This window comes from Myripristis murdjan, chromosome 22, assembly GCF_902150065.1.
Source record: "Myripristis murdjan chromosome 22, fMyrMur1.1, whole genome shotgun sequence".
Classification (NCBI taxonomy): Eukaryota; Metazoa; Chordata; class Actinopteri; order Holocentriformes; family Holocentridae; genus Myripristis; species Myripristis murdjan.
Window position 1 is genome coordinate 12,041,710 of NC_044001.1, and position 24,052 is coordinate 12,065,761.

The 24,052-nt window shown below is 42.1% G+C and overlaps 3 protein-coding genes across 4 annotated transcripts in view; all 3 read left to right on the forward strand.

Moving 5' to 3' along the window:
* Positions 1–10,785, forward strand: part of myo10l1 (myosin X, like 1) — a 53,454-nt gene extending 42,669 nt beyond the window's left edge. The window contains exons 31-44 of the mRNA XM_030082083.1: positions 226–281; positions 917–1,059; positions 2,750–2,944; positions 3,186–3,343; positions 3,442–3,562; positions 4,475–4,623; positions 5,192–5,340; positions 5,474–5,681; positions 6,025–6,161; positions 6,368–6,491; positions 6,595–6,948; positions 8,084–8,260; positions 8,392–8,583; positions 8,685–10,785. Of these exons, the coding sequence (XP_029937943.1) occupies positions 226–281; positions 917–1,059; positions 2,750–2,944; positions 3,186–3,343; positions 3,442–3,562; positions 4,475–4,623; positions 5,192–5,340; positions 5,474–5,681; positions 6,025–6,161; positions 6,368–6,491; positions 6,595–6,948; positions 8,084–8,260; positions 8,392–8,583; positions 8,685–8,789 (2,268 nt within the window). The 3' untranslated portion in view covers positions 8,790–10,785. The remainder of the gene's footprint in view (positions 1–225; positions 282–916; positions 1,060–2,749; positions 2,945–3,185; positions 3,344–3,441; positions 3,563–4,474; positions 4,624–5,191; positions 5,341–5,473; positions 5,682–6,024; positions 6,162–6,367; positions 6,492–6,594; positions 6,949–8,083; positions 8,261–8,391; positions 8,584–8,684) is intronic.
* Positions 10,786–11,916: 1,131 nt separating this feature from the next.
* Positions 11,917–19,041, forward strand: pttg1ipa (PTTG1 interacting protein a). Of its 2 annotated transcripts, XR_003930368.1 has the most exons (8): positions 11,917–12,195; positions 13,186–13,238; positions 13,552–13,660; positions 14,071–14,173; positions 15,360–15,425; positions 16,416–16,462; positions 16,606–16,675; positions 18,088–19,041. XR_003930368.1 is itself a non-coding variant. In XM_030082084.1 (7 exons), exons 1-7 carry the CDS (start codon positions 12,108–12,110, stop codon positions 18,123–18,125), a joined length of 504 nt encoding a protein of 167 aa, XP_029937944.1. In that variant the 5' UTR covers positions 11,917–12,107; the 3' UTR covers positions 18,126–19,041. The 2 variants fall into 2 exon arrangements, 1 of the variants encoding a protein (XP_029937944.1); XM_030082084.1 differs by lacking the exon at positions 16,606–16,675.
* A 481-nt stretch (positions 19,042–19,522) lies between these two features.
* Positions 19,523–23,075, forward strand: sumo3a (small ubiquitin like modifier 3a). Its single transcript, XM_030082085.1, has 4 exons — positions 19,523–19,678; positions 20,526–20,654; positions 20,897–20,968; positions 21,297–23,075. The coding sequence occupies exons 1-4, from the start codon at positions 19,658–19,660 to the stop codon at positions 21,357–21,359; spliced, it is 285 nt and encodes a 94-aa protein (XP_029937945.1). The 5' UTR covers positions 19,523–19,657; the 3' UTR covers positions 21,360–23,075.
* Positions 23,076–24,052: the final 977 nt, after the last annotated feature.

A 24,052-nucleotide genomic window follows, 5' to 3' on the forward strand; every position in this document is an offset into this window, starting at 1 on the left:
AACTCATACTAATTATTCCACTGTCATTATACTAGAGCATGATGAAAAAATACACCGCACACAATCACAATGTATAACACTGCTTTTGATTAATGATAAAAAAAAAGTGAATCATTACACCCCTACACTGTGCAGTAATTCCATGTCAGATTGCACAAATGTCCTATACTTTTTAGCTGTTGCAATGCATAGAAAGAAGACATTTAAATTCTGCTCCTCCTTTAGGGCACTCTGGACGTGGGACTGATTGACTCTGTATGTGCATCCGACAACCCTGATCGGTAAGTTTGACCATTCATCGAAAAAGAAGAGAATCTGAGGGTGGCTACAGGTGGCTCTTCAATATTCATTTCAATTGTTGATTTTAATTATTTCATTTAATAAAAGCACAACATCAGGCTTTCAAAATCAAAACGCAAAGGCCTTGTATCTAGAGCTGCCATTTTGCACAAATGTCACACAGGGAGAGATCTGTCGTCGAACAGGCAGAGATACCGATCTTTCCACTGACAGCAGCCTAGATATACTGTACCATAATGCTATATAGCCACAGACCCTTTCTTAGTGGTGTGTGAATACGAGGCCCTTTGCTTTGCCTGGCTTTTTTTTTTTTTTATCATTTCAACAACTGAACATGACAAAACACAGAATTGTTCTCTCTCTTTTTTTCAACTAATAAACATCACCACCTTGTCGTTGTTGCTTTCTCCATTTACATGTGTATTGAACACAAGGCACCTCCTTCTCTGAGGTTGTCAAAAATTATTCTGGGAAATGTAGTAAATTACTAATTTTAAGCACTTCATCGCCAAACACCTTCTTGATTTCAAGGAATATCACAAATTGACGATATCAAACAACTAAAGAGTACCCAAGGGTGGATTCTTCCTTTAAACACATCACTTTACCTCCGCAGCCCCAACTCTTTTGTGATCATTACGGCCAACCGTGTGATCCACTGCAACACGGACACACCAGAGGAGATGCATCACTGGATAAGTCTGCTGCAGAAACCCAAAGGAGACGCCAAAATAGATGGGCAAGAGTTCCTGGTCAGGGGTAAGAGCTGGGTCTCTGGTGCTTTCACATGCTCTTCTATGTAGGAAGATTTCTTTAGATTTTTTTAAATAGTGATTATATGGAAATTATAGCTCATGCAACATAGGTTCAGGTATATATTGTGCAGTGTGATATGGCACATCATAAGACGTTTGAAGCATAACAGTGATTGATAGTTTAAAGTTTACAGCATACATACACTATATTACCAAAAGTATTCGCTCACCTGCCTTTACTCATACTATGAACTGAAGTGCCATCCCATTCCTAACCCATAGAGTTCAATATGATGTCGGTCCACCTTTTGCAGCTATTACAGCTTCAACTCTTCTGGGAAGACTGTCCACAAGGTTGAGGAGAGTGTTTATAGGAATTTTTGACCATTCTTCCAAAAGCGCATTGGTGAGGTCACACACTGATGTTGGTCGAGAAGGCCTGGCTCTCAGTCTCCGCTCTAATTCATCCCAAAGGTGTTCTATCGGGTTCAGGTCAGGACTCTGTGCAGGCCAGTCAAGTTCATCCACACCAGACTCTGTCATCCATGTCTTTATGGAGCTTGCTTTGTGCACTGGTGCACAGTCATGTTGGAAGAGGAAGGGGCCCGCTCCAAACTGTTCCCACAAGGTTGGGAGCATGGAATTGTCCAAAATGTTTTGGTATCCTGAAGCATTCAAAGTTCCTTTCACTGGAACTAAGGGGCCAAGCCCAGCTCCTGAAAAACAACCCCACACCATAATTCCTCCTCCACCAAATTTCACAGTCGGCACAATGCAGTCTGAAATGTACCGTTCTCCTGGCAACCTCCAAACCCAGACTCGTCCATCAGATTGCCAGATGGAAAAGCGTGATTCATCTCTCCAGAGAACGCGTCTCCACTGCTCTAGAGGCCAGTGGCGGCGTGCTTTACACCATTGCATCCGACGCTTTGCATTGCACTTGGTGATGTGTAGCTTGGCTGCAGCTGCTCGGCCATGGAAACCCATTCCATGAAGCTCTCTGCGTACTGTACTTGGGCTAATCTGAAGGTCACATGAAGTTTGTAGCTCTGTAGCAATTGACTGTGCAGAAAGTCGGCGACCTCTTTGCACTATGCGCTTCAGCATCCGCTGACCCCTCTCCGTCACTTTACGTGGCCTACCACTTCGTGGCTGAGTTGCTGTTGTTCCCAAACGCTTCCATTTTGTTATAATAAAGCTGACAGTTGACTGTGGAATATTTAGGAGCGAGGAAATTTCACGACTGGATTTGTTGCACAGGTGGCATCCTATGAGAGTTCCACGCTGGAATTCACTGAGCTCCTGAGAGCGGCCCATTCTTTCACAAATGTCTTGTTTCACAGTCTGCATGCCTGAGTGCTTGATTTTATACACCTGTGGCCAGGCCAAGTGATTAGGACACCTGATTCTGATCATTTGAATGGGTGAGCGAATACTTTTGGTAATATAGTGTAGCTTTAAATATCAATAAGTAAGGGGCCAATATAGGGTAGATATGTGTGGTAAAATGTAGCAATGTTTATAGGCCTGTAAGACTTTTCACACCATCTCAGTTGGGCTTATTTCCCTGTGATATCATTTTTTTTTTCATATACATTGATTTGCTTAAGAAAAAAATAAATGACGCACCTCTCTCTCCTCTCCCTGCCTCCTCCTCTCCCTTTTCTCCTCTCGTCTCTCTGGTCCTCCTTTAGGCTGGCTCCAGAAGGAGATGAAGACGAACGCCAAGAGCACCTCTCTGAAGCTGAAGAAGCGCTGGTTTGTTTTGACCCACAATTCCCTGGATTACTACAAGAGCTCGGAGAAAAACTCCTCCAAGATGGGAACTCTGGTCCTCAACTCTCTCTGTTCTGTCATTCAGCCGGATGAACGAGTGCACAGAGAGACAGGTGAGAAAGAAAAAGGGAGGGAAAAGGTAAAAGGGTAAGTTTAATCAGGGATTAGACATAAGAGGATAGGGACTGTATGTAGGGAGAACACTTTAATTTTACAATCATGATCATGTGCGCTCAAATGGGAGTAATTTAATTAAGTTTAAGTCCAAGGAAATTAGTATCCCCTGAGTGGGAATAAATACAAAGTCATCTTAATTATTTTTCAATGCCCACTGACTGTGTTGCATTTTTGCAGGCTACTGGAACATCATTGTGCACGGGAGGAAGCACTCCTACCGCCTCTATACCAAGATGCTGAACGAGGCCATGAGGTGGACAGCGGCCATACAGGGAGTCATAGACAGCAAAACCCCCATAGAAACCCCGACTCTGCAGCTCATCAGAGACATCAAGGTAAAAAACACACACAAAAACACACAGTCATGATAAGTGTCCATTTTCAAATTCATCAACATATTCCCATCCCTCTCTCTGCTCCTGGGTGCTCTCAGGAAAACAGTGTGAACCCAGAGGTGGTGGAGCAGATGTACAGGAGGAACCCCATCCTCAGATACACTCAGCACCCGCTACACTCTCCCCTACTGCCACTTCCCTATGGAGAAGTCAGCAGCCGTAAGTAAACACCCCAGACTCCGGCCCTGCATGCACCCCACACCCTAAACAACAGGTCATGTGGCACTCACTGAAAATTGTTGTTGGATTCTATTTTTTGATTTTGTTTTTGTTTTCCTTTTTCAATTTGCAGCTTTTTGCTATACATATTCCCAGGCATATAACTGCCCTTTGCAGGTCAAAAACAAATAGATCACTTCCACTGTAGCCTGTATCTGCTAATACAAGCGAGTGTAAAAAAAAGAAAAAAAAAAAAAAAAAAAATGTCATGAGTTTCCTCCCACTTACAACATGACTCTTGTTTTGACCAAACAAAGTTTCAAAAGAAGTTCTTTGAGTAATGTCTCTCTATCTTTGATGTAAATGTCTTCTAGGACTAAACTGAAGATGTAGTTTACATTTCAGTTATCATACTAACACCACACGTTTTGAAAATGAAGGGGGAGATTTGATTTTCAAAGTAAATAAATGTATGTAAGTTATGCGAAAAATGCCTCTGTGAGGCTCACTGGATCTGCATATCTAGTGTCTTTCTTAATTTATTAATTTCTGTGTGCCAGTGCTGTAACCATATTATCTCTGTTATCTATTTCATGTTATCTGTTAAGGACCAAATAAAATGCACCAAGGTTTACCTTGAGTTCCTATCTGCTAATGCCATGGCACCCTCTTGTGGATACATGCTGGATATTTAGCTTTAAATATTCAAACATTTTGGACATGCAATTTTGATATTAATTTTAAATTCATCCACAGTTCTTCTCTGAAAATCAAATTTGTGTGATCAACTTTTGTGAAATTCTGTCTGCTACAGTATTATCACTGCACATCCTCAGTATTATTGATCAGCAACAGCTTACCTCTCCTCCGGTCTTAGCATCTTGTTCTCCATGTTTCTGCCTCTGTGACCAGTCCAAAGGCAGCAGGGTTATGCCAGTCTTCAGGATGAAGCAGTGCGAGTGTTCAACTCACTGCAGGAGATGGAGACGCTGGCAGACACGGTGCCCATCATACAGGGCATCCTGCAGACCTGCCAGGACCTGCGCCCACTCAGGGATGAGGTACCTTATTACTTTTAAAAGCTTTAAAGGCCTCTGCAAGTTGCCACTCTGACTAGGTGTTTGCTGTTCCAGATTTCAATTGCCAACTCCTCTGTAAAACACTAAAAAATATACTTATCCCGAAGTTTTTACTATTGTATAGCATAAAAGGGGAAAGAGGAAACCAAAGTCACACTTGCAACACTGCAAAAAAAAGGTTATTTTTCCCTCTTTCCCAGTGTCACCTTCCCATTCCACACACCTTATCAGTGGGTGACATTGTACTAGAATAGTTTTAGCTTTGATTAAAATAGATTTCCTGTTGTAACATTGTTTATTAATTTAATAAATTACTCTTTGCATCAGAATTACAAGGAAAATCTGCGGGAATGCATTTTTTCTCATCACTTTATTACTTTTTCAAGCACAGTACAACATGATTATACAGTATTTAATGTATATGATGTTCGTTGATCAATACCAGTGACTTGAGGATTACTTTACCATGTGCTGTGATTCTCTCATTGCGTATAACAAATTGATAAAAGCTATAGATTACTCAGTGCTCCGTTAATATTTTGTTTTTCAGGTGTATTGTCAGGTGATCAAGCAGACCAATCATGTGCCTCAGCCTAACAGCCCAGCCAATCGCGCACACTGGCACCTGCTCACCTGCATGAGCTGCACCTTCCTGCCCAGTCGAGCCATTCTCAGATACCTGCGTTTCCACCTTAAGAGGTGTGTGTAAGTGTGTGCATGGATGGTGGTGTGCAGAGGTGTGTATATTTGCATCATCTGCATTACTGAGGGTGCTGCTCTGATGTGTCGCCTGTGAAATAAGATCGTAATAAATGTGTGTTTGTGGTGTCAGGGTGCGTGAGCGTTATCCAGGCACAGAGATCGAGCGTTATGCCAGTTTCATCGGGGAATCCCTGAAGAAGACCAAGACTCGTGAGTTTGTTCCCTCTCAGGAGGAGATCGCCGCCCTGCTGGTGAGGCAGGAGATGAGCACCACTGTCTACTGCCATGGAGGCGGCTCCTGCAAGATCTCCATCAACTCACACACCACAGCTGGAGAGGTGCACACAGAAACACTCAAACACACACACTGACACATCATCCGCTCCATCTTGGCTGTATAAATGAAGGAAGGATAGTTTCCTGGAGTGACTTGAAAAAGTTGTGTCAGTGTTTCTGAATTTATCCTTAATCCTTGCATATAGAATTAATTTATGTTGAATTATTTATTTTTTCATTTAAAAAAAAGTTAACAGAGAAGAAAGGAGAAAAATCTGAGATCATTTCACTTTAAACAATCATATGACATCTAGGCATAATCATGTCAGGATTACATAATACATTTTTGGACTCAATATGATACAACATTTTGTTCTGTGTCTTAACCTTCCTGTTGGTCTCCAGGTTGTGGAGAAGCTGATCCGAGGTCTGGCCATGGAGGAGAGCAGGAACCAGTTCTCTCTTTTTGAACACAACGCGTTCACAGACCGAGCTCTGGAAAGCAGAGTGATCGTGGCGGACGTCCTAGCCAAGTTTGAGAGGTACCTGCATGTCGCTTGTATTCCAGCTTTTTCTCCTATGTATAAAATGTATAAAAGCTTAATTTGTTTTCAGTGGGAGTTTTTCATCCAGGTTTTCCACTGGATGAAAAATAATTCTGAAGCAACAGCAGTTTTGATGTTCTTTGTTGGGATTGTTTTGGGGTCTCTGTGACTGGATACTCAACCGGAGTCTGTGTCTGTCCCAGATTGGCCGGCAGTGAAGAGGAGGAGGAGGAAGGCGAGTGGAGACTGTACTTCAAGCTCTACTGCTTCCTGGATGTAGAGAGCATGCCCAAAGAAGGAGTGGAGTTTGCTTTCATGTTTGAGCAGGTGAGCTCTACTGCACAATGCACTGCATAGTCGTCCAATTTTTAAGAAGAAAGCCTGTTTAATAGACTGTCCCTCATGTCCCCTCTTTCTCACTCACTCCTAGGCTCATGAGTCTCTCATAAGCGGCCACTTTCCAGCCTCTGAGGAGACTTTGCAGCACCTGGCTGCTTTGCGTCTCCAGTATCTCCACGGTGATGGGGCGGGTCGGGCTGGGTGGAGCCTTGGAAGCGTCTATCCAATCGGGCGTCTCCGCAATCGCATCCTCCACTCCACCAAGCAGGGTGTGGCAGCGGCGGGTGGAGGAGGTGCTGGAGGAGCTGGAGGAGCCGGAGAAGGCAAGGGGACAATAGGAGGCCAAAGTGGTATTGGAGTCGTGTCGGAGAAACGTAGGACCCCGAGTTTCCTGGATGGCACACTGAGGAGAAGCTTCAAAACTGGATCACTAAAGAAACAGAAGGTAAAATTCAGAATCCTGTTTATATTTATTTTGCAGAATAAACCCAACATATTAATGTTTAGTTATTCAACAAGTAAAGAATTAAACCTTTTAGCCAAGTGACTGGTTGTGACTGGTTCAAGTTTGTTGAGGCTGCGGTGGTGGAAAAAAAGTATTGAAATTCTTTACTTGAAAGTACCAATACCAAAATGGAAGAATACTCTGTTTCAAATAGAAGTCCTGCATCAAAACAATATTTAACTTAAGTATTGTTTTGATTGCAGGGCAACTATACAGAAGAATCAGCAGTAAAATGTACGTTAGAATGAAAAGTAAAAGTAGTCATTGTGAAGAGGGGTTCCATGCAGAGTGTTACCTTTAAAAAGTGTTTTACCGTTGTAGGTCCAAAAGCTCCCTGTACTGTTTGCTACACTCACTATTAATGTTTAGTTCACGTTAGCAAATGTGTTGGGTAACAGCAACAGGTACTGAATGCTGAATGTAAAGTTTACCTGTAAACCCATATTCTGCAAAGTATCTACTAGTAACTACAGCCATCAGATAAATGTAGTGCAGTAAAAAGTACATTTCCCTCTGAATTGTAGTGCAATAAAATTGTTAAGTCTAACAAAACGCAAATACCAAAGGTGTGTACCAGTACTGCAACACTGTAATTAAATACTTGACTAAATGCACTCAGTTGTTCTCTACGTCTTCTCTACGAGGCTGAGAAGGTCACTGCTGATTTGATGGATCGAGCAATCGTTGTTGTTTGTGCTTGTCTACCTTGACCTATTTATTTCAGAATGGCGTGGTTTGGCACGGCAGTGTGAAGTCCTGAAGCGGTTCAGGGCTCGCCACACCCTTCTGGAAGGGCTGTAACCAGTTTCTCTTATTTTATATACAGCTGTAGTTGCTCATTATCTCCAAGTGGTGGAGCCGTGTGACATGCTTGTTGTGAGTACAGCCTCACCTTACAGCAGTGATTTATCTGGATCTTTTCTGGATTTCATTATCACAAGCTAAGTCCGCTGACGTTCTGACGCTCTAACAGAGAGATTGATTTACCAGCGGACTGGATCGCTGAATGATTGACTCATTCATTGAGTGATAGATTGACAGAGGATTAACAGATTGGCTGGCCTGTGTGCTCCAGGTGGAGGAGGAGCAGATGCTGGAGATGTGGGTGAAGGAGGAGACGTCAGCCACAAGGACCAGCGTTCTGGAGAAGTGGACCCGGCTGCAGGGCATGCCGCAGCACCAGGCCATGCTCAAATACATGAGCATCGTCAAGGAGTGGCCCGGATACGGATCTACCCTGTTTGATGTCGAGGTGAGAGGAAAACGCAAATAGGATAGGATGGATTTCACTGACTTGAGCAAATAATAAGCAAATAATATTAAGGATGTAGGATGGGAATGACTGACTCCCGCATGTAACCTTTTTTCCCTCCATCTCTGCAGTGTAAAGAAGGCGGTTTCCCTCATGATCTGTGGTTGGGAGTGAGTGCTGACAATGTGTCTGTGTACAAGCGAGGAGAGCCCAAACCACTGGAGACCTTCCAGTACGAACACATCACCTTCTTTGGCGCTCCTCAGCCCTGCACCTACAAGATCATTGTGGACGAGAGGGAGATGTTCTTTGAGACTCCATTGGTAAGAGCTCACAAACCTATTCGGGAGCTTGCACACACACACACACACACACACAAATATGTAGATGCACACACACTAAGCTACCCATTCTTTCATTTCAGGTGGGGGAGATCACCAAGATCATGAGGGCCTACATTAACATGATGGTGAAGAAACGTTGCAGCATCATGTCTGTGTCCAGTGTTGCCAGTTCATGGATCAGGTGATTGCCACCAACCAGTCAGAGCCCTCGATTCCTTTGGTGGGTCAGACAGCGAGAGGTAGCAGATGCCTCGGTCTGTGGCATTGGTTGGTTGGTTATGATGAAGGCAGTCTTACCAACCAGCTAATCTTCAAGGCTGAATCCACAATGGTGGGGGAGCGTCTACAAGGGGAGTCTTTTCTCAAAAAGCAAGACATACGTGGACACACAGAGGCCAAACGCACACTCAACTGGCCTGGGGTTTCACTTGGGATAAGGGTCAATATGATATAGGAGTGGAGTTGTTGTCTATTTAAAAATGAGCATGGAAAAAAACTGTATTTTAGTACAGTTCCTCAAGTACACAACCCCAGTTTTAGTCCTGCATGTAGATGTTCAAGCACATCCCAAACTTCTCTCTGTTGTCCTCTCTGGACCAAAGTCACAGATAACAAGCACAACCACTCAACCCCACAGTCCCAACTCCTTCCCCAACCTGTCCCGGGTCGCTCCCATCTCCTCGTGCACTGCCAGCCAGAGGATAGCTACACTTTCTCAGTTAAATATTTTTTTTTGGCCCTTTCTCTCTCACCCTTCCAGTTTTGTTGTCTCTCTCTTTCTCTTCACGTGCGTTCGTCCTCACTCCTGTTGCATCTTGTTTGCTATAGGTATTAAGTTTTGATGCTGAATTTGTTCTCGCTTGCTCTCTCTCTCTGTCGCTGTCACTCACTTTCTATCTCTTTCTGTCTTTCTCTGTACTTCATCTATATTACATGCGTTGTGACTGACAAATAGGACTCTGAATATTTTTTGGGGCCAAAGGGAACATTAGGTCCTCCCCCACTGAGTGACATTGTATTCACTTCTGGTGACCTCACACATCAGTGCCACCGCGTGGCCTCAAGAAGAAGACTTGAAATATCTCTGAATACTAACATATAGACCCACTAAGGAGCAAGGAGTGGAAGTTTTGCCCTCAGGACTCTCTGATCACGCTTAGCCTGAGAAGGAGGTTCTGTCCTCGGGCAGCAATCTCACTTGGCCCTGCTTTTTTGAAGGAGAGCAAGACTGTGACTGTCAACAAAATCAACCAGAACAGTATGAGACAAAAAAATGTCCTATTTATGTCTACATATTACTAGCACACACATTGCATAATTCCCCTGTATATTCACATTTACCCATACATGTACGCATAAATTGAACAACTTGTATCGTTTTGTACTGTATATCACACATACTGTAAGAACTATATTGAATTTTGGTGGCCACCTGTCCTGTACAGTATATAAATGCCATACTAAATGCAATGTGACTGCTCTTATACATGCAACTGAATGGTGTTAATGACCACTGTATGTCTAAATATGCCAATACTTCATTCCCTGGCTGTGCCATCAGTGTGACTCACAAGTTTAGTAAAGCATTGATCATAATGAGTTTGACTGGGACAGTGGTTACTGGCTGCCAAGCTGTTTTTCACTATGTTCTGATGAATTTTACATTATTACCTTTTGCCGTTATCTGTTAGTATAAGCTGGAGCCATACACTGCTGTGTATTCTCATCAGCTCCACCCATGGTATTTTTTTTTTTTTTTTTTTTTTTTTTTTTTTTTACAAAGGATATCAGTGAATTAACCATTAATGCTTCTAAAAGCATAAGAAATCGAGTTTGTCTGTGATTCAAGCCTGTTAATGAACATGTGTTTATTATTACTGCTACTACTTATATTACTGTATGACCCTGCTGTCTTCCCCCCTGAAGTGCTGTGTTTGGAATGCTGCTGTGAGTGTGTGTATTGATGGTGTTAATGCAAACATAGTGTCTGACGGAAAAGAAAAGGGAAATGAGAAACAAAGAGAGAGAAGTAAGATGAATTACTGTATTCACTGAAAATGAGAAGAATATTTACATAACCTTTACAGAGAATGATTTTGTGATTGTGAGTTAAAAAAATGGGGAGGAGTATGGGACTGGAGGGAGGGATGGGAGTATTTATTTCTTATTGTATGTACTGCAAAGGAGGGTTTGGGGTGGGAGTGTGTGGGGGCTGGGAAATGTATTAAAAAAATACTGAAATTTTTGAGCTCAGTGTTAGAGGAGTGGATAAGACACTGTGAGGATATGAAAAATGGGAATGGTGACCGTCATCACTGCTTTGTGTGTGAGTCTTGGACTGAAAGTGAAGTTCCTGTTCTGTCATTATCGCCTGAGACTGTGTTCCTGCAGGTAGACAGCAGCATCCCCAAGTATATCTGCTCTAATGGTTTATTTCCTTAACACAGAATCTGTAAACAAAGTGTTTCCCCATGTTAAAAAAAAAAAAAAAGCTGGAGGATTGGTTGATCAGACATCCCACAATAACATTTTAAAAGATGGTCTTATCAATAATTGCAATTTAGTTTTGCTGCCCAGACTGGTTTCAGTGTCAACAGGAATTTGGGTATTTGCCCTGTTGCCTGTCATGCCAGGAATTGACGTCAAACTACAATAAGATAAATTAGTCTGTTGTCTATCTGTAGTGCTGCATACACACAGCCCACTGGGATCCTGCCCATAGAGCTAGAATGAGTAGAACTCACTCAGATGTTCCAGCTGGAAAACCTTTGGCCCATTTAGTTTTGCCTAGAATGAGAGGAGAAAGCAAATTGCAACCCATAAGCCATAATGATGTGGAACTCAGAGCTGTCTGTTCTCCCTCTTCTATATCTATGGCTCTGTCTCTCACTGATATTACACTCAGTAGGATGAAGTTGCCCACAGCTGCTGATGTGTGGTCACCCGACTCTAGTGTTAATTTAATGGAAGTTAGATGATGAAGAATATGATCCCAGGTTTGTATCTATGGGCAACTTCAACACAAGGGTCCTTTTATTAGCCGCAGGCGGCCAGAGTGGGGCCATCTCTTACCTTATGTTATGCTTATTATCATCATTACATAGTAAAACATTGTGCTTGTTTAAAAAAAAAAAAAAAGAGAAAGAGAGAGAAATGCGTGTTGTTCTTTTTTTTTTATTTGTAACTGGCTTTACAAAATTATGCTTTAATAAATTATTGGAAATTGTCCTCTATTCATTTTATTGTGTTTATTTATTTCTTGTGGGTTTTAGGTCGTACACACGTAAATACGCAGGCACGCACGCACCAAGGCGCGCGCATCCTCCTGCCAGTGGTTTGGTGCGTAAAGAGCGAGCGATTGCGACAAGGTGTTGCGTTTGGCTCGGTTCCTCCTCAGCGGGGAGGTCAGCGGGCCATTGGAGCATTTGAAACATTTCCTCCTTTGTGTTCTCTGTGCCTCAACACCCCTCAGTCGACCGTGGGATATCTGCGTTTGTAGCAAAATGACGGGTTTGCGGAGTTTGCTCCCAGCTGTCCTCCTTCTCCTCGGTTTGGTGACGGTGTTCGCCCAGACTTCCGCACCTGGCAAAGGTAGGAAAGAGAAGGAAATCAGTGTTACTTTGACTTTTGTTAGGATTTAAAACCCATTTACCGTTCAAAGTAGTTATTCCCTTTGCATTCACTGCCTCATTCGGAGTTTTAGGAAGTAAGCAATATGGCACTAGAGCCTGACTTGAGTGATTGACTCTCCCCTTCAATCATTCTTCGTTTTCTCCATTTAGCCCACTAATTACTGAAGAGTCTTGAAGTGGTCTTATGATTAATGAGTGGCACACAGCACACAGGGGCCTTAGTGGAGCCCTGCTGATTCTGATGACTTGTTGTCAAAGTTTACACACATTCATCATCATAAATCAACACATAAATTGGTCTTGTTAGAGGCTTCAGTGGTTCAATTTCGCCCTAAGTTGTACACACATGAATCTATATGGATGCTTAAGTTTTTTTTTTTTCTTTTTTTTTTCAGTCAATATCAAGGCAGTTGTCTGTCTTTGTGCCAGTTTAAGAACTGTGTCCTGTAACTGAAGCCTCTTAGCAGAACAATGAGGCTGCATTCAGGTCTGTCAACACCCCTCAGGCCCTTTTTTCAGTGAAACTTTACACTAAAAGGGGATTTATTTTATCACAGTTCAAGTTAAGTCAAATGAATTCAGTGAAAACAATCCTCGCTGTCGTCTACCTTGTTGTTTCCAGCAGCTATCAATCCCTGGCTGGTTATGGTGTGGGTGAAAATGTCTATAGCCCGTGTTTACTGTGGCCTGTATGTGTTTCCATGGAAAACGTCCCAGGAGGATTAGCTGTTGTTAAAAACACCCCAGTGAGGCCGAAGTTAAAGGCCTCATTTAATCTGCTCCCATACCTAATGTTTCCAGCAAACCTCCCCTATATGTTTAAGTCACCTGCTTGACGTAGTTTGTTTGCATCACAGAACAAACTCATCCCACATCGTATTTCCAGTAAAAGCTTTTTTTTTTTTTGACTTCCAAGTGATTTAAACTCACAAACTCTTTGCTTTCACAGTGTGCGAGTCTAAGAATGGGACAAGCTGTGAGGAATGTCTGAGCAATGTGACGGTGAGTTCAGGGAAAAGGCCTCTTGTTTTTTTTTTTTTTTTTGCCGGATTGATTTCACTCTCGTCTCAGCTAAGAACAAGTAATGTGTGTGTGTACGTGTGTTGGGATGTTTGAGGTGTCACAGGTGTAAGAGCTCCTCCTCCACACCTGTTAGACTGGTTTGGGGAGTATGACTGACCTAGCCTCTCCACCTCATGTCTTTTCTGCCTTGCTTTGTGTATGTGTGTACATGCACATGTCATACGATCGGAATGACTCAATATGTCATTGTTCAAAAGTGGTCATCCTGTGTGTTTTGTCTATTATTTTGCAGTGCTTATGGTGCATAACAACAAAGTCGTGCATTACGTACCCTGTGCAGACCATCCTTCCACCACACTCCCTGTGTCCACTGAATGATGCTCGCTGGGGGCTTTGCTGGAGTAAGGAGACACACACACACACTTGCATATAAACACTCGACCCCATCCATCCATCTCCATAGGTTGTTTTCTTCATTACAAATATTTATATGTACATTTTTAGGATTTTGTGCCACAGTAGAGCAATCTTCAATTCCGTATTGACAAAACTACAAGCAACCACTGGTGATAAAGTAAGGGATGGAGTGCAGTATTTCTGTGACAGTCAAATGAGAAGGATAAATAGGAAAGGAAATAAAGTGAGCAATAAGGAAAGAGGTAGAATGGATTTTTTTTTTAGAGCTGTTATGGTGGGTAGAGGAGAGGAAAAATATCAGCACGTTAAGTCTAGTTGTGCTTGAGATGTTAAAGTGTGTCCACATATCTTTGTCTCATGTCTTCCTTGTGTTTCTGCATTCCTTGTCATGCAGTGAACTTCCAGGCATTGATAATCACCTTGGCTGTGGTGGGTGGAGTCATCATCATTGCCTTCTTGATTTGCCTGTTCTGTTGCTGCAAGTGTGAGAATTTCGGGTGAGTCTGCAGCGAGCGGTGAAACACCCTGATCTCTCTTCCTGGATCAAGATCCTATAAAACATGAGACTGAGTCACTGAGTCAGTCATACTTAAGCTTCAGTGCTGGGAAGCAGTGTGGGTCAGTCAAAGCTCCTGGGATCAGATTACCCAAAGTGCCCCAAAAGATCTTAAGGAGATAAGATTTCTTTAGATTAATATTACCTCGTATGCAAACTACTTTTGTTTTTTTTTTTTTTTTTTACTTGAAAACTTCTCAAACAGGGCTTTAGTATAAAGTATAAAAGGGTGATTTTCTTCCATAGCTGCAGTCTATAGCACTTCCATCTAATTATTAATTATTATTATTATTATTAATTATTATTAATTTAGTCATGGTTTAATAACTTAAAGTACAGGGAAAGACTTGTCGCTGTCTTATGGCTAAAGGCCTATTACTTGTAACTTAAAATGTAAGATACAGGCCTTAACATATAACATATAAAACTGTTTAGGACTACCTTTCTTTGTAGCAGTTTTAAATGGTAATATAAATATAAATAAAATAAAATAGCATTTCAGGAGGAAACTGAGAATTTTGTTTTCAGGAATCACATTTATTTATTTATTTTTTTTTCTAAAGGTAACCCAAAATAATAAAGTTTGAGCAATGAATAGAGTAGGTTCATCAAATCTTTCATGCAAGCTCACTTGTACTTAAGGCACAAAGAAACCTAGAAACCATAGACTAAGAGAGACAGCAGTTTACAACAGAGGTCCAGCAGTCATGTCTGTTTGCTCCAAAAAGACCACAAATTATTATTTTGTGTTGTACGACAGTTTTAAAAAAGCTTACTTATTATACCTTTAACTAACAAATAGATACCCAGATTGTTTTCCAAAGCTTTTCTTAGCTTGTGATCATTGTAAGGGGAAGTAATAATAATGTATGTTCCATGCCTTGAACTAAACGCCTGAGAAGGTTACATGTAATCAGTGTGTATTTAGTGGGGACATTTAATCTAAGCAGGCCTCTAATGTCTAGATGATACGGCCACAGATTATGTTAGCTTTGGTGTGGTCACTGTGAGGGCCCTGCACTTTAAAAACACACATTCTTCTTTTATCAGCCATCCAGCTCACAAACAAAATAAGTTTCCCAGCTAACACCATAACGTCTCTTTGCTCTTGTGTCTGTGTCTGTCAGATCCAGCAGGTTTGAAGCCAAGATGGAGAGACAGGCCAATAAGACACGGACCAAACAGGAAGAACGGTGAGGGGGCCTTTTCTAATATTACTCATCACACTGTTTTCACTGCTAAGCTTTTCTAGTACCTTTTAAATGTTGACAATGTGTATAGTAAGGGGTGCATGATATGGACAAAATCAAATATTACAATATTTTTGACTGTATACCTTGATATCGATATTATGATGATGTTGTAGGGATTGCTACTGGAGCTTTCATCAGGTATATTTACGTAATATATAATAGATTTTTGATAAACACTCATTAGGAATTTGGATATTATGACCAAGCAGCTGGAGACAAATATTAGGATAGCTTGAGTAGTCTGATAAGATCGGAAAATTGCATCCCTTTATTGTAATGCAGCCTTTAAAAATCACAATATCGATGTAATATAAATATATTGTCCAGCCCTATGTATAGTTTGCTAAAATATCTCTTTCAAGAAAGTGTCTGTTTTTACAGGCAGCCTACTGTGGATTACATAATCAGTTTGCTCAAAATACCTAATCTCTTATGTGCAAAATGTTATATTAATATTAATGGCTGCGGTTGGGCTGAATTAGCTTATGCACATGCAATGGTGCATTGCACTGTTTTGTACTGTGTTCATTACGTTGCTACTTAAAAGAAAGATAAAAAGAAATCTTGGTCTTACACAGACACACACACACAGCTCCAACAGGAAATCTATTTACTCAATTGTTTTTGCATCATACCTAAAGGTGTACAACCAGATTTTTTTTTGTCTTCCTCCTTTATCCTCTTGCCTTTATCAGTGTGTGTGATGTTGTCTCGTGGCACGCTGCGTACATCTGACGCACCAGCTGCCTCTGTTGCATTGTTGGTCATATTCCATATCAGTTAGCACCGCACAAAAGCGTTAGACACGTCACTCTGTTCCCAGCCCAAACTGGTCTGAGGCCCACACATGACTTCCAGGAGTGTTTTAGTCTCTTAGAAATGATCATCATTATTACATGGCTCTCAATACAGTGTTTGTTTTATTTATAGGAGGGCAGAGATGAAACAGAGACATGACGAAATCAGGAAGAAATACGGTGAGCTCTTTCTTCTTATCACTCATTTGCTGCACACTTTCCCTCTATTTGGCTCTGTCTTCTCTCTCTCTCTCTCTCTCTCTCACACACACACACACACATGCATGCCAGTGTTAATGTGTTTGCCCGTTCCTTTGACACAGGCACTATTTCCCCATTGTGAGCTCCTGAGGTATTAGTGAAACAGCACAGCATGGTCGTGCGACTTCAAATGTACAGTATACACTCAAAAACTCTGACAGAGTTTATTTTTTCTTCCTTTACACTTGACACACAACATTTCCTTAAAAAAACGGTTCGCCCAAAGTACACACACACAAAATTCCCATTTACATAGTTTCTTTATAATTTGGTGAGGTAATTGCAAGGACCTCCCAATTTAATTCAAATTCCTGTTCCAATTTATTAAAACAGAATTAAACACAATGCACTTGTTCAACACAGTGCAAATGAAGCACATAAACAATGAATATTCATACAAGGGGCAAGAAGGCAAATAGTCAGCTATATGTCCAATCTTCCATGATGTGCCCTGTCTCATGGCACCTCGATAAAAGGGGGCTGGATGGCTTTTGTGTGGAGCTCAAATTGTCCAAAACCTTCATGTGGGAAAACTCAACATCAACAGCTCTTCTTAAAGACATTGGTATTGGCATTGTGTTGGTGTGAAGGGAGACAGAGACCCTGTTTCCACCTGGTATTAACATCCGTCCTGAGAAATCCACAGCCAGGCGTCCTCAATGTGTCATGGTTGAAGAAAATATGTACTGACAATATGCAGGGTTTTTTTCTTCCATAGGAAATTCAGAGGTGGCGGCATTTCTCAAATATCCTGTCTAATTATATCATGCACAAATATTGTGCACAATTAAACACATTCTTTCTAGCCCTAGACGTGATAGTTACTATAGAAATACCACAGAAATATCACAGGCAGCAGTGTGAATGTGTGTGTGCAATTACTACAGGAATACCACAGAAATATTACAGGTTGATTTAGCCACCTAGGCGGAGAACTAAACCCTCTAAGACCCGCTGGAATAATTAAATAATCTGAACGTGATCGGGTCGAGCCTGTAACAGATGCGAAACACGTTCTCAGTGATTGACAGCCGCATTTAAATGAGGCTGGAGTGAGCAAGGATGTCCCCTTTTGTTAAATACCTGCTGCCTGTTAAATGCCCTTTTTTATTTTTAATTGCAAAGTAAGAATTGTCATTGCATGGCGTAACCGCCTGTTTTACGGTGCACATGACAATCACAGTCTCTCTCTCTTAAATGATACGTGTTCATTTGCATGTAGAGTTAGAAAGTCAGATCCGATCACAAGTGGGCAGGTGAGACGCATGTGGAGACGCATGTTAATGCCAGGTGTGAACAGATGGACTGAAAGCTGTCCGCTTGTGTTTGGATGACCAATGACATATTTTAATAGCATGTGGGAACAGAACCAGGGAGGATCGCAGCAGACTGGAAACCTTACCAGATCACAAAGAAACTATCTACATGAATTGATTGCACTGGTGTTAAGTAGGAAATTTTTTTTAATATTTTGGGTGAACTGTTCCTTTAAGTCACAGCATCACCTTCTTGATTGTCTTCTGTTTTTGTTTTTGTTTTTCTAGGCCTACAAGGAGCAAACCCATACTCCAGATTTGCGTGAAATTCCTGCTTCGCCCCGACCTCTTACCTCTGACCTTGTGGACACCATCAGCCAGCCCTGCCGTTGTAAAGATACATGTTGACCTAAGAGCGAATCTAAAACCATCCATAACAAAAATTCACAAAAGTGATGTTGGCTTTACATAGGCAGCCTGCCACTTCTTCCTGTCAGGTGTATTTAAGCTCTGTTTAATGCTGTGTAATGATCAAAGAGGCTGTAATAAAAGGCTAGTGCAGACAGATGTAGCAGCAGTGTTCTTTGGCAGTAGGCTACAAAACTATTTACCAGCCTGTGGCTCCTATAGGATTAGTTTATTATATTTATTGGGTCAACTCCTCAGTCTAATTGTACCTTGTGGAAAGAATTCAGTTTGGATTAAGACTGATTAAGGCTTTATGTAACTCCAGTTGTTCATGAGAAACTGTTTCATCCACTTTTTTTTTTTCCAGTTTGGCATAACCCATGTTTTTTGCAGCAGCAGCCTTGGTACTTGCTGATTTAGCAAACTATATGTCTGCAGTATTTTCTGTAATTTCAAACTGAGTCCTTCCCAATGAAAATATTCCTGTGCGGCAAACTTGTACTACTTTCAGGCCATTTTTGTTTTATTCTTTCTGTAGGTTCCATTTAAAGGAATACTTTGGCTATTTTTTTACCCCCTGGAATCAAATTATGGCTCTGAGAAATTTGTTTATAGCATGAAGTAAAAATCAAATCTGTACCTTTGCTCTCTGAAATTGATAGCTCATTCTTTTTAATTGAATGAGCAGACTTTGCAATTTGATTGCAGTCGGCCCCAGGCTTGTAACATATATGCCTAATCAAACTGTGGACGTATTGTTAGTGACACTGAATTTTGTTTTGTGTGTACGCCTATAACTGAAGTTTTATTAAAACAGAATCACTTGTCTTTTCATGTTTGGGTTTTTATTTTTTTATCTAAAGGTCAAACATAAAATATCAGTTTGAGTAAGTCCGGGATTCATCGTGCAAAATGCTGTGATCTGCAAAATAAAGTGCACAACCTGTCAGTAACAATCAGACCCATCAGTCAAGCTGAAATTGTTGAAGCGCCCTCCTCTGGTCAACAAACGTCCTGCACTAAGTTGCCACAAATCCAGCTCAGCTTATTCAGGATATTTCTATTTAAAGCTGACTCAGGTTTGGATGAGAGTTCCTGCGCACAGTCAAAGCATTTTCCCTTTTTGCTTTGTGACATTACAGTGAAGGCAGTTTATTGTATCATTGTTTCTCTCAGGTCATCAGTAAAGGTAAAGGGGGGAGGGTAGGCCCACCCCCCTTGGCGGGTTCTCCAATTCGCGTGATCGAGTATTTTGCATAGGTGCGCGCTCCCGTATCCGCGCTCCCGTGAATTCACGTCACGTGGTCTCCTCGGATCCAATCGTTTATGTGCAACAGTAGTCCAAGCGCGTCCCCGTTACTGGAGGAGAAGAGAGGACAGAAGGCGGCAGAGAGAAATAAACCTGAAATAACACTTTATTCTGAAAATCGTCACACGAAATTCAGCTAAAATGTCAGAGGAAAAGCCAAAGGTAAGGCATCTGGATTTAAATAAGCGCAGAGCTAAGGTGATGGCTAAATCAAGCTCATGTCAGTCCTCAAATGTGCAATCTAAAATGGCCTGGTTTGCACGTTTCTCTGAAACGGCGCAGTGTTTGTTTCGCAAATGAATGAGCGCCCGTACATGCATCTTTCCATTTATACAAGCTTAGAAATCACACTTAAGACGGAGGTGAATGAGATCCAACCACTGGAGTCGCTAACTCGAAAATATTTACCTGAAATGTTAATTATGCCATGATTGTCATTTGCGGATTTTTCTTTGTCGAAACGGGACCACGCTATGTCCGCAACGCCGCAAATGCCGCAACTGCAGCGGCGACAATAGAGCACGGACGGCGATGACGCACTGATATTAAACGCAACGCCGGCCGCGCCGCTGCCCGTATTTTTAATGTTTCTGTGCTTGCAACGCGAACTTACACACAATGAATCCGGAGCGCTAGCCCCGTTAGCCCCCAACTAGCTGCAGGCGAAGCGCTGGCGTGCAGCTAACCAGCTAGCCCGCAGCTAACCATGCTAGCATCTGTGAGTGGCTGGCGAGCAGAGACAGCCTGGCTCTGCCGCGTCGCTCCTGCCTGAAAGTTGCTGTTTATTCCTCACCACACACACCGAGGCCACACCGGGAGCACCGTGTTATTATATCACCACAGGCTTGATAACAGCCAGGTAACATAATTCCCTGCTGATGGTAGTGTGTGTGTGTGTGAGTGTGATGCCTGTCATTTTAAGCTGCTTTGTGTTTCCAGGACATGCTTTGCAGGCTACTTCCACCGTTGCAATGCAATACTGATTGTGTGTTTGTCATGTTTCTCCTAGGAGGGAGTGAAGACTGAGAACGATCACATCAACCTTAAGGTTGCAGGGCAAGATGGTTCGGTGGTCCAGTTTAAAATCAAAAGACACACACCCCTCAGCAAACTAATGAAGGCGTACTGTGAACGACAGGTCAGTTTGAAACACAGGACTGCTCTTTCCTCCTCTGCATCCCAGCAGACATCCATGTTGCAGCTGATGCCAAAACCTCATGCTCCATCCCCTTTAACCACCATCATTGTACTTTAACCGTTTGTGTGCCATGGTTTTGGGTTTGCATACAGAGTGTCAGCATCATCTTGGTTGTGTTTCTTTTCCTTGTGCTGGGATTTAAGTTGATCCTGACCGGCCGTGGTTTTCTCTTGCTCCTGCAGGGGCTCTCAATAAGGCAGATCAGGTTCAGGTTTGATGGCCAGCCTATCAATGAGACGGATACGCCTGCACAGGTGAGGAGAGTGCTCTGTCCATCCTAACATTCATGAGCTCAGCTGCCAAACCTAGATCTGTTGTTCACACAAAAGCCTATCACTGCAAAAGGGAGCACAAACAAAGCTTGGATATTTGAGAAGTCTGTCACTGCTGGCCACATCTCGGTCACTTCCAGAGACGTAAAGCAAAGGGACTGATTTATAAAACATGCCATTTAGAAACTAAAGCATCATGTAGTCAAATACAGTGTGGAAGAGAGGGTCTCAGATATATTTTATGCTGTTAACAAGTGTTGACTTAACTGTTTGCACACACTGAACTGTTCTGTCTGCTCGTTCCTTCTAGCTGGAGATGGAAGATGAAGACACCATAGATGTTTTCCAGCAGCAGACGGGTGGGCTCTGCTAAGCCCCTCCCACCTCATTGACAGCCACCCTCAGACCACGCCCTCAGCCACCTTCACTGTCCCTCCCCTTCCCATCGCTCCTCAGCTACTCTCTATTATTATTATTATTATTATATTATTATTATTATTATTATTATTATTATTTCCTCCCGTTTAAAGATGTCTGTCATGGTTTTTCGTCAGTGTGTCAGGTTGGGGGGGGGGGCTCCTCAGCCGTTTATGTACTGTCTCAGCCAGGACTGAACTTTTGAGCGTGTCAACAGTGTTTCTGCTGGCCAAACAGGACAACACCTCCTTCCTGGCACCGCGGGTTGTCATTGGATCAGCGAGCATCACGTTTGTCCCTGGTTTGTCAGTTCTGCTCTCTCTCGCAAGTGAAAGCGTAGTAGCCAGTAGTTTTGTCATGGTTTTCATCTATTGCGGGTCAAATGCAAGCCTCTGCCATTTTGTCCGGGGTCACAGTCAATTTGGCACGAAAATGCTTTGAAATGGAAGCGCTACCTGAACTTAATACGAATTCCATTTCAAATCGCTTTCTTGTGTGTTCTCTTCTTAACGGTGACTCCTGCTCTTCTGTCTCAATGTATTTTAATTCTCTCTGCATTTTTAGGTGCTTTTGCTAAACAATTCTGCAAAGTTTTGTATTTTTTTTTTTTCTTTTTTCAAAAAAAAAATATTACCCAGGGGGCTTTTTGCTTTTGTGTACAGACGTATCAGAATGGATGTTGTTTTGGGGGCCTGGACCAATACTCCAAAGACTGAACTTTTGTTTCATATATCTTGTGCTTAGATCAGTCTAAAAGCAAAGGGCAAGGTCAAAAACTGTCACATTTACAGGAGTTAGTGTTTCATTAGTGGTAATTGGCTTCCTCTTCTCTTTGACTTCCACACATTTTAAGTGAAAAGTATCCATAGTACGACCTAGCGTTCACTCATCCACAGTTTGTGTAGGAAGGAGGTGAGGAGAGGAAATTATTTTACACTATTGAGGTATGCATCCTTACTTGGTGTCAGGGTTGGGGTGTGGCAGTAGAAGGGAACTTTCCTGACATGGAACGCATAACCTTGCCCCTCTTTTCTGTTGAAGCGGGCCAGTGGCCAGTCCCTATAGCATTCTTTCAAGCAGATCTGCTTGTGGTTTTTACATTGGTGGGTGTAAGTCAAGGGTGGGCTGTGGGAGGGAATAACTGGAAGGCTATTCCTCAGTCTTCGGTCAGCTGTCCGGTCATCTCTGTTTTGGATGGGTTTTGACAGAGCAACTGATTCTAGATGTGTTCGGAGAGGGGCAGCTTCCAGTTTGAGCATGAACATCCAACAAAACGAAATACATCACACAGGGATTTGTCAACAAATGCCGGAGATAGGTGTCCTCACCGGATGCTTCCATAATGCAAGCTTAAGGTAATGCTTCCTTGAATGTAAAAGGCAAAAGTAGCAGTACATCAGTTTGTTGTGAACACCTTTTTAAAGAGCAGTGTTGCTAACGGGATGAGGACTGTCCCGAGTGGTGGTGAGTGTCTCCGGCGTTTGTTTACAATTCAGAAAGTGAAGCATGCAGTTTGTTGCATACTGGGAGGGGAGGGAGGTCAGCCAATGGAGTTGGGGAGATAAATGTTCTGTACCCACAGGTCTTGTCATGTTATTTGTTTCTCTACTGATTTGTACATTATTTGTCGTCTTTTACTACTGTATACAATAAATATAGTTTGGTACTCAGGTTCCCTGTCACAAGCCTCATCAGTGTGTAAGTTTATGACTATTCTAAATGGTTAGAGTGCTGAAGTGCTATTTTACATTTTGCTAAATGTGTTAATAGGGCTGGGCCATAAGAAACAAATCAAATACAACAGTACCTTCTAACTCAAGACCTCTATTAATACTGTGATGTTTGAAAGACGACTGTAGGTGCTTTCACAAGATCTATAATAAGTGTGCGATAAACAATCGGTAATGTGGATAAAATGACTAAGCATGTAGAGGCAAGTAACTGAACTGCCAGAGCAGTCTAGAAATTTCAGGAAAACGCACCCCTTTACTGTAACGCAAGCTTTAAAACCAGGAAAAAGAACACTGATGCCCTATCACGACATAACAATATCAAAAACCCCAGATAATATCTACTTCCGTATCATATCAATATCAATATATCAACCAGCCCCTTTTTATCAACTGGGGTATTTTTAGTTACCATTTAATTTCTGCGTTGCTATTTATTATCCATTTAGGTATTAAAGAGCGGTGCTTGCAAAATGCAGACAGCTAGAGATACAATGTCATGCTTAGATTTAGATGAACTCAGATGTTGAAAGACACCATGGCTGTTGCAGCAATCAGCTGTGACTTGAACAGTCATGGGGCAGAGTCAAACCATTAGGCCACCCTGCCGCCTGCTGTGCATTCTGTCATTTGTCAAGAGGACATACGCAACCTTGAGTTATATATATATATGTATATGGTGTGTGGCTGATGATGCAAGACAGGGTTTCAATTCCCTCTGGTGCCATTCCAGCTAAATACGTATGTACTCAGTGCTGTAAGGCATTTTGGATAGAGGCAGCTGATGTGCTGTGTAAAGACAGACAGGTGGCGCTGCTGAGTCTTGGTTACCTCATATCAGTTCGCCTCAAACAAAAATCTGACACTCAAAAAGAGAGAGGCCGGCTGTATCAAAGGAAGCAGTGTGGGTAAAATAAAG